The sequence below is a fragment of the Rousettus aegyptiacus genome, unplaced genomic scaffold, assembly GCF_014176215.1.
Source record: "Rousettus aegyptiacus isolate mRouAeg1 unplaced genomic scaffold, mRouAeg1.p scaffold_m13_p_17, whole genome shotgun sequence".
Classification (NCBI taxonomy): Eukaryota; Metazoa; Chordata; class Mammalia; order Chiroptera; family Pteropodidae; genus Rousettus; species Rousettus aegyptiacus.
This window is the reverse complement of record NW_023416292.1, coordinates 7,412,283-7,425,503: the sequence shown is the minus strand read 5'-3', so window position 1 is coordinate 7,425,503 and position 13,221 is coordinate 7,412,283. Positions and strand designations below refer to the sequence as shown.

At 35.1% G+C, this 13,221-nt stretch overlaps 1 protein-coding gene across 4 annotated transcripts in view; it reads right to left on the bottom strand.

The window, feature by feature from the left end:
* Positions 1-2,256: 2,256 nt before the first annotated feature.
* The window catches only part of SYT14 (synaptotagmin 14), a 174,673-nt gene continuing 163,708 nt past the window's right edge, over positions 2,257-13,221 (bottom strand). For 3 of the 4 annotated variants that reach the window (XM_016158562.2, XM_016158565.2, XM_036234468.1), the window contains one exon: positions 2,258-12,851. In XM_016158562.2, coding sequence (XP_016014048.1) covers positions 12,538-12,851 — 314 coding nt within the window. In that variant the 3' untranslated portion in view covers positions 2,258-12,537. Of the gene's footprint in view, positions 12,852-13,221 lie in introns of all 4 variants that reach the window. The other variant, XM_016158561.2, reaches the window with a different exon arrangement.

Genomic DNA, 13,221 nt, shown 5'->3' with positions numbered 1-13,221 from the left:
GTGAAGTTGGAAAGATAGTATTTTGAATCTGATAGCCTTAAAAGCTGTTCCTAAAAATAACTTCTTCAGGTAGTGGTGGCAGGTGGTGTTCCTGAGACATCATTCTTTGGTTTGGACCTCTAATCCGGTGTCAAATCTTGCCCTTCCTCATATTGTACAGAAGTTTCGTCCTTTTGGCTACAGTGCCATCTAGACTTCTCTCAGTTACTAGCTTGGAATTCATGAGCTTACCTGTTAGAATAAGGTAGGTGCTACAGGAACAAAACAGGCTCACAGTGGATAATAGCTGAAAAACACAAAAGATGTTTACTTTTGGCTCCTGTGACATGCTGAAGAAAGTATTACTGGATGGTAAGATGATCTCCAAGCAGTGATTTCAGAACCTTGGCTCCTTTCATTTTATGGCTCCACCATCCCCTTGGGCACTTGTGATCATCTGTAACTAGCTATTGGATGGGGAAAGAGCCCATGATGGATACATTTGGTCTACAAAAGATGTATATCGCTTCCACTAACATTCCAGTTGGCTAGAACTCCGTTATGTAGCCGTAAATATTTGCAAGAGAGGCTGGGAAATGCAGTCCACATGTGGCTAGGAAGAGAATAAAGATTTTGACAAATAGCTTACATTCTCACTAAATAAGACAACCTCAAGTCCCATTCAGTTACTGCAATATTTTCAAAGTCCCATATCTCTGGGGATGCACTCTCCTTTCCATCAAGTCTGGTGAACTGGGAATCCAAAGACAGGTTCTTGCCCCGCCCAACTTCCACCAAATATACAATGTAGAGCAGGAAGTGGATAACTGTACTCAGATAAAAAGGGAAAGAATGAGAAACACAGCAGTCACTGATTTGTAGTATAAACACGTTCTTCTCTGAGTAGAGTTTTGACTTACTTGGGATGTGTTCTCTAGGAAGAACTCCCTTGCCCATTATTTGCAGCAGCACCGTGCTCTGAGTCTGGGAAGGCTTTCCTTTTCTGTTAGATGCTACAATTTCATTTGAAGTGGGTTGAGAATTATTTTCTTGAGGGCTATACAACGTTCACAGCTTGCTGCATGAGCATTTCAAGTTTACCTTGAGTTCCTCTGAAAAAGAGGCAACATGAAAATTCTGATCTTTGCCACATGGTTGAGTCCCTTTGTTTAGCTGAGAAGTCAACAGGCCTTTCATATTCGAGACTCTTTTTAGTCTTAAATCTTAATGTTTTGAGTTCAGAAGCTAAACTTTTCAAATCCCTAAGGCACTTAGTTTTTCTGTTCCCTTCAATCTCTGCTTGAAAGCTATTTCTTTCTTGACTGAGTTTACTGCTTTCTTAGAGTATCTTTTAGCAAAACATCTCAAATACATGGTTTCTCTGGCTCCTTCCATCTCTTTCCCCTAAACCACAGGGTCAGTAGCCACAGGGACCTCCCACTGCATCATATGGGTCAGTTTTTTAGCCTGCACTGTTTCTTCACTGCTGGCTGCTATGCAAATAGAGGTGATCATTCTCACAGGAACCCAGTGCAAGGTCCCAGTATTCGTTTGCAGCAACCAATGGACTCTCAAATGTGTAATGGCTAAAATACAAGTTTTTCTTCTCAATTATGTTAACATTTCAAGGCAGATGATGCCTGGTTGTCTCTTTTCAGTGACTCAGTGACCCAGGATCTTTCTTTGAATCCAGCCAGTGGAAATTGAAAGAAGGCCTGAAGAAGGCCTGTCTGTGTCTTAAAACGCCTTCTCAAAATGGTGCCTATCACCTCTGCTTACGTTCTGTTGGTTAGAATTTGGTCATATGGCTACACCTAATTTCAAGGGAGGCTGAGAAATATAAGATAGCTATATGACCAAAAAGAAGAGGAAAACATGGATTTCGGTCAAGAGGGGGCAGTTTCTACATAGTAAATGTATTGTTTGGAAGGATTTCCAATAGATATATTTTCCTTATGCCACCTGAAAATAAGCCTTTGTTTTTTCTCTTATTAAGTTTACAAGATCTTTATATAATTTGTCCCATTATTTGGCATTTAATTATGTACAGGAATTTAGTGTATCGTTATACTATTATAATTCATTACGAAGTATAATGAATTATAATAGTATACAAAAACAAAAATATTTCACATATTTTACTGAGACCTTTCATTTCTAAATTGGGAATGACTTTTTTTTCAAACAGAAAATATAGAATATTTTGATAATCCATGGAAAAGTTGACATAAATATTATTTTGCATATTGGAAATCAAAGGAGTAATAATTATTTTCAATTACAACATAATCTTAAGTCTATAACATGGTTTGATGAATAATTACCTAAATCCCCCTGTAACCAAAAAAAAAAAAACAAGAACAAAAACAAAAACAAAAAAATGATAATTTAATGATTTGCTAGCAAGAATGCAGGGGTGTCTATTTTCTGCCAAAATTTCACTTTATATCATTTGTAATTCTGTGAAAGACAATAAGCCATGGCTCAGATGAATATGACTCTCTTTTTTTGGAGTAAACTCATAAGCGAGTCTATTATTTTTGCTTTTTCAACCTTAAATGTCTTAATAATGAAAGCCAAAAATGTTTGAGAGAAGAGGAGGAAGAATACTGGGAATTGATACAGATTCCTTAAACTTTGGAGACTAAATTATGAACCTATTTAGTTTAAGCAGAAGTATTTCATGTTTTCATTATTGTTTCAGTCCAGGGAACTCCTCTTACAAAAACAAAAAAAATTAAACCATAACAATAGGGTACTGGTATTCTACTCTTTTAAAAAAGTTAACAAAAAAGGCCTGTGGTTAATTTATGGAGCTAAGGATTCAAAGACAATCGGAGATCACATAATGTAGCAACTTTAATTTCTGTCAATTTAAGAGCACCAAAAGTTTGAGTTCTTTTAAATAGGGAAAACAGTACTTGTTAACTGTGTTGTTATAAGTCTTTGTTCCTGGAAAAAAAAAATGGTAATGAAGGTACTGGAATATGAAAAATAGCTAAACTCGGGGTCTTTGGGAAACAATACAATAGCTACCTAATAAAAAAGAATTAAAAATCAACAAACTACTATTGCCAAATAGAAAATGATTTTGTTAAACAGAATCACAATACCAATATGAATTATTACAAATTTGCATGAAAGAGCAAGCGAGATAATATTGTATGTATATTCATATTTCAGCTACCGATACTGAGATCATTTTAAGCTACTTAGTTTCAGTCTTCATTTATTTGTGAACATTAAAGAAGATTATTTTAAAATGTTTAAAAATTTATGGCATATTTTCTTTGGAGGTCAGATCTGATTTAGAATTAAGGAAAATAATGTGACCCAAACATTTTGATAGCAATATCTCATAGCACGTTTACATGAGATTCCTTTCAAATTTGATATCTTAATAGCATTTACATATATCCATTTGATGTTTGCTTTGCAATCGACATTATTTTATTTTTTGTAACAGTCATATTAACAATTATTTGTCAATGATGAAGATTAGGGCTAATTTTTGTGTGTCAACATCACAGATGTGGATGCTTACCCATTCCAAATGAGTACTAAAACATGAAGAGATTTCTTACAGAGAAGTGAAGAAAATAACTTTTAACCCACACAAAAATTTATTCTTTGGAAAATTAAACTGCCATTAAAATCTCCTTGGATTAATAATTTTAACTGTTTTTACACTGTTTACACAGAGGTTAATCATTTCTTTTTGTAATACAATTATACAAAAGGAAAAAGGCACCGAGACAATCGGTGTGGTAGAAAAGTAGATATGAGAATAAAACGCAACACATAGCACAGTTTCAATTACGTGAAAATAATTAGATACACGATCATTCTATAAAATGAGTTGTTTCGCACACGCATCTGTTCATATTTTTGACCAAAAATGCATATTAATATGTGACAATAATACAACGCTTGCTAACCATACAGACACTTGTATATATTACTAAGATCCATTAGTGATGTAGAGTCACTGGGAAATATGCTGGAGACAATTGAAGACCAAGGGAGATGTTGACCAGCAGTGCGTTTCTTCAGGTTGTTTAACAGAATTTTGCTCACAGAGCATTTAAATGTCATCATACTGTTATATCCATTGTTAGAAAAATAAGTAAGAAAGCTCTGTAGAAACTATAGTCTTAAGGAAGCTTCTTGCCTCAAAAAATGAAAGAAATGGAAAGGCAGGAAGGAGGGGAGGGAGGAAAGCATGGTGATATTGAATAAAAGAGTCCAATAATTGAGTTTTCCATAAAATTACAGTATTTTGAGAAATAAAAGATAATGCAAGAGTACTTAGCAGTAATGAACATCAGGAGTTTTATAAAAAGAATAGATTCTAACATTTATCAAGACCCTTAAAACTTACATAACTGTTCTTCATCGACTAATTGAAAAGTAATATCGATACTTTCTTATTTCAAAATTCTAGTAAAAATCCAAAGTTTGGCTGTCCCCTCTATAACGGCTTTAAAGATTCCTCAAAATTGTTGCCACTATTTTATTTTCACTACAAAGACAAGTCATCTCAATGAAATTATGGAGAAACATTACAAATTAATTTTGTAATGCAAGCTACTACTGAAAACGTTCATAGTAAATCTAAAGTAATATTTATAATTTCAAAATACTGTTTGAAGTATCACCATTTTTTTCTTGCTGTGCTTCAAAAATTGTTTAAATATATTCAAATACTAAGAGAGCCAATTTATATGTAAAAGCTACCTTGGCCTCCCCTCACAAAACAAAGGTGCCATAACTATAGGATGTTGTAAACATCCCTAATATTTATTCAAAAAGACTGCCCAGAACAAAAACAAGCGCCATCTCCCACATTCCACCCCACCTCAAGAAAAGAGAAAGGCTTCCTATGACTTTATGGCATTTACCTCAGTTTTCCTCTGAAACTGCCTGGTTATTAACATTTGAAAATTTTAAAACTGGATTTTTTTTTGAAGGCTTTATCACAAAATTTAAAATGAAAAAAAAAATGCACAAGCTAGAGAGGAAATAGAGAAGTGCTAAGGGAGAGAATTTTGGACATGACCCCAAATCTCATTTCCAGAGCGTCGGCTTCTGCTTCCCCGTCATGACTGAAACCACAGTTAGGTACCAACAGTGCCACCCTACATGCCAGGGCTCTAAGACACTGATCCTCTAAGTTCAGAGGTCTCTTCTCCTATTGGTGCTTATGTATTACTTTCATCAACGTTAATGGGGGTTATGAACGGGAATCACTGGTGAGGACCTAGTCTGAGGGTATAAAAAGTTTGGTTGTTACTGACAATACCATCTGGAGGAGGTGGGCACACTCAGAAAGTGACAAAGTGCTGGTAAGAGGTTTACAGCCATCCTCCCCCTTCAACCAGTGAAAGGCGAGAGAAACAAATTTCAGAGATAAGGAAAAATTTGTTTTCTCATTAAATAAAATAGTCATATTTAATATTAACTACTTAGGTTTCTGGAAGTAAGCATTCTAGCAAGATCTGAATATATAAACAAATTTCAGAAAATTATTTTTTCAGTGTATAATGGAGTATTATATTTCTTCTACTGGGTATTCATTTTAAATACAATAAGTGTCAGGTGAGAGATCACATGTTAAAGGAATAAACAGAAAGATGTTAAGGTTTTTCTTTTTAGTAGTCTTGAATATTTACAAGACAAACTCAAATATCAAATAGTAATCAGAATAATAAAGGAAAGGGTGAAAGGGTTCGGTGAAATAATAGGACAACTTAAGATGCAGACTGTCAAACTGACGTTGAAATAATGTCAAAAATCTTGCAAAACCATTGCTACAGCAGTGACTTTGTTCTCATAATTAATTATTTAGAAATTTTTATGTACCGAGTGTTGAAATTCTATGATAAAATTATGCCTAACTTTTGTTAGATTAATAATCAGGTTTCCTTCTCTGCTCCCAGCCCATACCATGTGATATTTGGGTACTTCACACGATTCAGCAGTAAACGACAAGCTCAAGAGCAACACAAACTTGTAACGAATGACTTAAAGAGTATCAACCACACTTTGCGGGCTCTCTCTCTCTCTAGTCTCTGAGAAAACCCATCTGGTCCTCCCTGCTGCCCAGTCCATGTGATTAAGAGAAAAAAGCCAGGTATCACTTTTCAACAGGTGTTATTCAGCCTTGATGAACTCTGGTATCCAGTGTGAATGTATAGGAATAGGAGTGGGGAAAAAAGGCAGGGAGGAAGAAAGAACGTTTAAAAAGAGATACATACTTGTCTAAACAGGGAGAGAAAAGAGCAAGATTCTTACATTGATTTTTGATAATGAGAATCGAACTCTCACGCTAAGATTAAGTGAATCTCAAGCTATAACCAGACCAAACACAATGATACAGCAGCAGTAACAAAAACAGCCTAATTCCATAACCATATTATTTCAAATTTTCAAATAACCTCATTTTCCAGTGGGTGAATCACAGATCTTTGTTGGGGGAAAAAAAGAACTTACAAAATATAAAATATATTCCTGCAAAATACTGCATCAGAGAAGGAGGTACAACTACATTCGAGAGGAAGAAAAACAGAATCTCTGATAAACCTTGTCTGCAGCATTTATTTTTCGAGAAAGAGGAGGACCTGAGGTTGCTGCATTAACTTGCTATCTGAAATAAAAGACGCTCAGAAAGAGCAAAGCCAATAAGGAATTAGAGATTAGGGCACAGGTGATAGAAACATTGTTGTTCATAGTGAAGAATCCAGGAATGAGGTTCCTGTGATGAGTGTAATGACAATGAAGCCACATAGGATGATTATAAAAGGCGAGAAAGCTTACTATGCACAGGGATGAAAACTACCATCACCTACGGCTGCTACTACGTGTTCACGTAAAGCTCAGTCTTATTTCGTTTAGAACACTGTCAGAGATATACAAGGTAACTATCTCCCCAGGCTCTCTGTCATATCTACCATCATAAAAACAGCGTGGAAGGAAATATTTGAACAATAATCCAAAGGAATTTCCAGGAATCATAAAACCAACATAATAGAATTTATTTATTATACCAAGGAACACTTTGAAAAGTTTATGTGGAATGTGAATGAATGTACAGGAACTCATAATTAAATATCGCTTTTAATTTTTTTCATTAAAAATCTTTCTTTTTAAAGAAGCACAAGTAAGGTCAATAGCACTAGTCTTAATCTCTTAATTATCACTATTACACTTAAAAATCTAATCTATGGGCACTGAAACATTGCTATAAATAATTCTATATAATGAGCTCAATATTCTCTACCAATAAATCTTAAACAGAATTTCCTACGGAGCTTAACAAAATGTATATTCTTGGGCTCCACCCCACATCAAATGAAAGAATCTCTGGAGTGGGGACTGGAATACAAATTCAGCTCTCAAAGTAATTCTTAAACCTGCTATGTTTGGGAACCACTGTTTTAAATTTTGCCCTTGGAGAGAGCATGTTTCTTGATAAGAGTCTAATTTGTATTTGTTCTTAAGACCCAACTCAGGGGTTATCTTCTCCAGGAAAATTTTTCTGAATTCCATGTTGCAGCCCTAGTCTACTGAACTTGTATCATTCTATGGCTGTTTTCCTACCTTAGAATGCAAGCTCCGTGAGGGCGAAGATGTCCAATTTATTATCTTTGCATCTTTGCAATCAGAATACTACATGGTGCATAGTAGGTACTCATAAATATATACGAAATGAGGGAATAAATGAACCCAGGCATACCACAAGCTCATAAAAACTGAGACTTATATAACAGTATTACTGATTTCTTCCATAGGGAATTTAGTTCAATTCAGTATTTATAATGCGCCTACCATGAATGAGGGGCACATAAAAATAACAAGACAAGGCATTAACTACTACCAAGGAGAAAAGAGAGACATATGCAATGAAATTAGCTGTAATCCAGTTCGACCTTAATAAAGGGTACAGAAGAAACCTAAATTCTCTTCGTGAGAGCACAAAGAAAGACAAATCTTTCCTGTCACCGCTAGTATGGGCAAGACATATGCTAAAAGACAGAAACTATCCACTTTACAGGGTAGAAAAGTGGCCATATACAATTAAAATATCTTGGACTCCCGAAGTGGACAAGGAGCAGAATAAATTAATGCACTTTCAGAATGTAAGTAAGTATAGCCTAAACTGGCAGAGTAAGTTAAATCTCCAAGCCTTTGAAAATCAAAGCCATCTACAAATGTAACACGAAAGTACCATTTGTGTCCTGAGAAGAAAAACGATCACTAATTTTCTCTTCTTTGTCTTGTATTTCTCTTTCCCAAGCTCTGTTTGTTCTTTTCTTTTTCTAGTTCTGCCATTCAATTAAAGTAGGTGGATTACTAATGAATACGATGCTGTTCTGTTTTTCCCACGGCTAGTAGAGAGGGATGTGTCTGCAAGACGCATAGTGCAGGTCTTAGCGTGATTTATATCTGGGTTTTAATCCCAATTCTACTACTGACTCACTGGATGACCTTGGGTAAGTCTGTTTAACCTCTATGCTACAGTTTTTTCACCTATAAAATGTTGATCATATTACTGACCTCATAATATTGTTGTGAGAATCAAACAAATTATTGTGCCAGATCTCAGTAAATTATAGCAGTTATCAACATCTTTATTATACATTTTGGTGGACACAAATAATATTTTAATTTAAAAAAATACTTTGTAGCATGTTTAACTTTGTGTGCAATATAGAGTTTGGTTGGTGATGCTGATACATTCAGTGTTGGCCATGGGTAAAATGGGGGTGGTAAATGGGAAAAAAGAAAGAAAGAAAAAGTTTTGATAACAACTATCAATGTGAAATAATATAATGACTATTAATGAGAAAAATCTCCATGAATTGACTAGTCTATGTAGGCAAACAGCAATGTTATGCAAGTGAGTTTGTGTCATTTCTGTTCATGTCTGGATAGAGACCTTCAACAGAATTTGTTGCTGAATACTGTTCTTAATCTAAAATTTATGCCTTCAAACACCTTATCTCTCAGTTCACCTGAAAAACTATGATATCTGTGGTCGCCATCTTCCCCTTGAAGAACACCCTCAATTCTCTGACCTCTTCCCCCAATGTAGCTATCTTGCTTTGTAATCATTATGTTTCTGATTCACTTGATAAGAGAAATGAAAATGATGATGGTATTAAGAAAACGATTTAACATATAGCCCTGGGCATCTGCACTGGATGTAACTGCCCTACCAGGCCCTGCACTTAAATACATGTATATTAATCACGGTAGTTTAGATATCTTCTCTTCGGTTTTTCCTTTAAAAAAAAATTTTTTTTTTTGGTCCATTTATTATTTTTGTCACTAAATACGTTACTGAGAATTCACTGAATGCATAGGAAGAAAATACGCAAATGGTTTCACACAAAATGTAGACATACAGACGGCCAAAACTGTAGAAGAAAGCTTCGGAAAGGTACAAGGATATTATACCAAAACTCTTACTGATTTGAAATACACTTTGTTTCTTGGGCAGTAATAAAAAAAACTACATTTTGCAGCTCATTTGGGAGACAAAGTCTGTAATTTTAGGCTCAGGAATTATATGAATGCCAGTCAATTGCCCATTTGGACTATCTCATTTTCTTTAAAACATGGGGGGATTTTAAGAGAACAATAAGAAAGTGGGTTGTCTTTCTCAAGTTTCTGAGACAACACCTGCTCCCCACCGGTGGGCCCCTATTTGCTATAATTACTGAGATATAAGATTTTGCCTTTAAGCCTTCATGCAAATTCAAGCACACAAAAGAGCGGGAGTACTGTCTCATACATTAGATTCGGTAGTGTGAAGTGGGTCTCTTGAGCCCTATTTAATATTTTTCTAAAAGAATAGACAAACTTTTGGGAGTAATTACTCTAAGTTGTGTCAATCCACAGGATAAAAAGATATATATATATTTTGCTGTGTGTAGAGGAGGATGGCAGCAAATAGCACCCAAACCAAATAAATTTCTAGCAAATATAGAAAAGAGAAAAATGATCCATCTACTTGATAAGTGTTTTTCTATTTAGTTATCTGAAAAGCCAGGGTGCCTTCACCTTTATGTGTGTGTGTGTGTGTGTGTGTGTGTGTGTGTGTATGCGTAGTGTGTGTGTGCATCTAGGCATGTGTGTGTACATACAGATACACATACATGTAATTCATAATCTTTGAGGACTTGGCGGCTAGGGTGGAGGTAGGGTCTTTCTTAAACGTTTTTAAATTGTTAATTAATTTTTAGGCCATATTGGATTTGATTCTAATACCAGGCAAGCCCCTACGGATATATCAAAGCACACATACACAATTCTGGGCATAGTGAAAAAAGACAGATTTAACATATAACAGCTAGTTAGGTCTTTTCCTTACTGAAGGAAAAAGCACCAAGCTGTTTTTATATGTTTGATCAAGCTTTGTGATGGCTACAAATAAGACTGTAACTTTATTAGGAAGATGCCAGTTGTTGGCAACGCAGTCAGTTGTTTCAAAGCCAGAATAGATACTTGCAGCATCAAATACCTGAAACCATCTTCTCAGTAAAATCTACAGCCGCCCTTCGAATCTCTGCACACCATTGCTGAAAATAATTTAATGAGATATTCTGCCATTCGATTCACATTCTAACTTTACAATCTGACTCATAAAAAACCCTAGAAAGGATGATTAATGTAACAATAAAAAACGAATTTTCCCCTTTAATGCAACTCTATATCACATACATTCTTAAACCTCATGTCACCCAATACAAATTTTGTATTTTATCTTATAATTCATGGGTATTAATGTATAGAGCTGCCATTTTTTAAAACTAAAAGTATTAGGAGTTCACTGACTTTTTGGATTTCTTTTAAGGCCCTCAGTACAGCCAAGTTGAAATAATAATATCTATACATGGTTTAGTTATTATGGTAATAACATGTTCTAGCTTACAATAATCTATAGTACTTAGTTGGGACTATGAACAAAGTTATATACTGCTTTGCAGTAATTGCTAAATAGTTTGTTTTTTGTTTCATTTAGCTAGAAATTAGAAAGAAAAAAGAAATATTTTTGATCTATATAAAACATTCTATTTAATAAAGTATATGCATAAAATTATATATTAGGTAAGAAGCAAAATTAAAAAGAAAACAGCTTATAATATTCCTCATGAATCAGAGTTCCTAAATATAAAACCAACAAATGAGAATGCTTTGCCATTTAAAAAACAGCACATTTTACAACTTTTACATACTTCAGAGGAAATAAAGAGCTTGTGACACTGTTCTGAGGAATCTTTACATTTATAAAAATCGAAGGCCTAATTTTGCAAATACAACTTTCAAGCTGTATAAGCAAATTTAACTTACATGAAAGGCACAGGATGACATCACGTTGAAGAACGTATCTGTAAATTTCATAAAATCTAGTCACAAGTCACTAGAAACTTCATAAGGAATCTCAGGACTGTTTTGAACATGATGTTCTGGTTCAAACTGAGAACTGGAGAGTCTCTAACATCACAAATACAAATTGAAGTCAGAGTGAAGAAGAGAGAGAGAACGGGTTCTCATTTGAATGCTACCCGCTTTACGCAGTGTTGGTTACTACATACTCAGAGCAGATCATTAAAATCGTCTTTGAGTTGTTTTCAATTTTCACCAGCTTATCTACTATATTTTTCAGTTTGTAAAAAATGGATTTGCACATTACTACAATTTTAAAGAGTCAATTGTTGAAATTTTAAGATAAGGTCCTGCTCTATTAGCTTCCTACATTGGAATACAGGAATACAGGAAGTGCTTTCAACAGAAAGTTACAAGTTCTACAGTACAACCTGTCTAAAAGACTTGCAAGGGACCGGTACAGCAACTTGGTCTCTTTGGATCAGGCAAAAGCAGAGGCAAATGAAGAAACGGATTTTTAAAATAATATATTTAAAAAACTCCTTGATGAAAATGAAATCTTGCTTGCACTTAGATTTAGTGCTACTGGAAAAAAACTGAGGCAGAATGAAACTAAATGCACAAAGGGAAAATGTCAGAAATAAAACAATTCTCAATGTGACGGAAATCCTTCAGTATTAGATACGACTATGACAGAGTCAGGGAGAACTACTTTCTCATATTAAAGAACATTTCAAACACCAGGGATGAGCCAGTCGAAATTTGTTTTATGGGTAATATGTAGGGTGATACTAAAATAGCGTTGCGATGAAAAATTATGATTTAAAAAATCACTCATAATATTGATTTTTCACAAAATGACTGGCTTTTTTGCTAAAGTAAAATTAACTTCGAAAGCATGTCCTTAAATTAAAGCTTCGAAAGACTGTTAGCTTAACAATGATGATATAAGTTTCTCATTTTCCCAAACAAGCTCTACCAGAGACACGGCCTGTCTTCATTCGTGTCCGTATCAGATGTTCTTCCCACAGGATCTAACACATGTGGTAGAATGCTGAAGATGACTCTTCAAAGAGTAACTCTTCTAAGGGTGACTAGGTAAAAACAGTGATGCCGCAACAGGCAGCGACGCTGCCTGGGACTGTGACCGCTTGTTCATCCTGTTCATCAGGACTCTAGCAGTGCATGCCATCGACATACTTGCTGGCCTTTTGACTCTTTCATTTCAGTCCAGTGACTGAGTTCCTCTTCTCCAGAGCTGTTCAGACCTAGAGAAATCCAGCCTATCATCTCTTTTCTTTTCATGCTGCGTTTGTTATACACAGACAGTATGAGTGTCACATCAGAAAGTTGAAATAGGGCCACTTGAAAAACAAAAGTTTCCTTGTATACCGGATTTGGCTGCCCTCTGCGGATGGAAGTTTTGCATTTGGACATCTCTTGACCCATGGAATTCAGTAGAGTTAGTTTAACATATGTATCTATAGAAAAAAACAACAATTTACCACAAATATCATTTGAAACAAACTGAAAACATCTTTCTTATAATATCTGCTAAGACGATTAAGTATGTATACTTTATAAGGATATGGTGTATACCATGTTTAATGGAAATTCAACTATTCCATTTGATGTAAATGCTGTAACATGTAACGGGTACAGAGAATGCTAAGCAGGCAGAAAATCTTTTGGGGTTACTAATATCTTAACCTCACTATTTCTACGTTATAGTTAGAATTTAAAGGTATACCTCATAATCCTTCCTCCACCCTTCCCCCCGTCCCTGACCTCCCACGACCTCCCAGCCATCCCCATCCCCCTTTAGCTTCACTAAGCAGGACGTCATAGCAT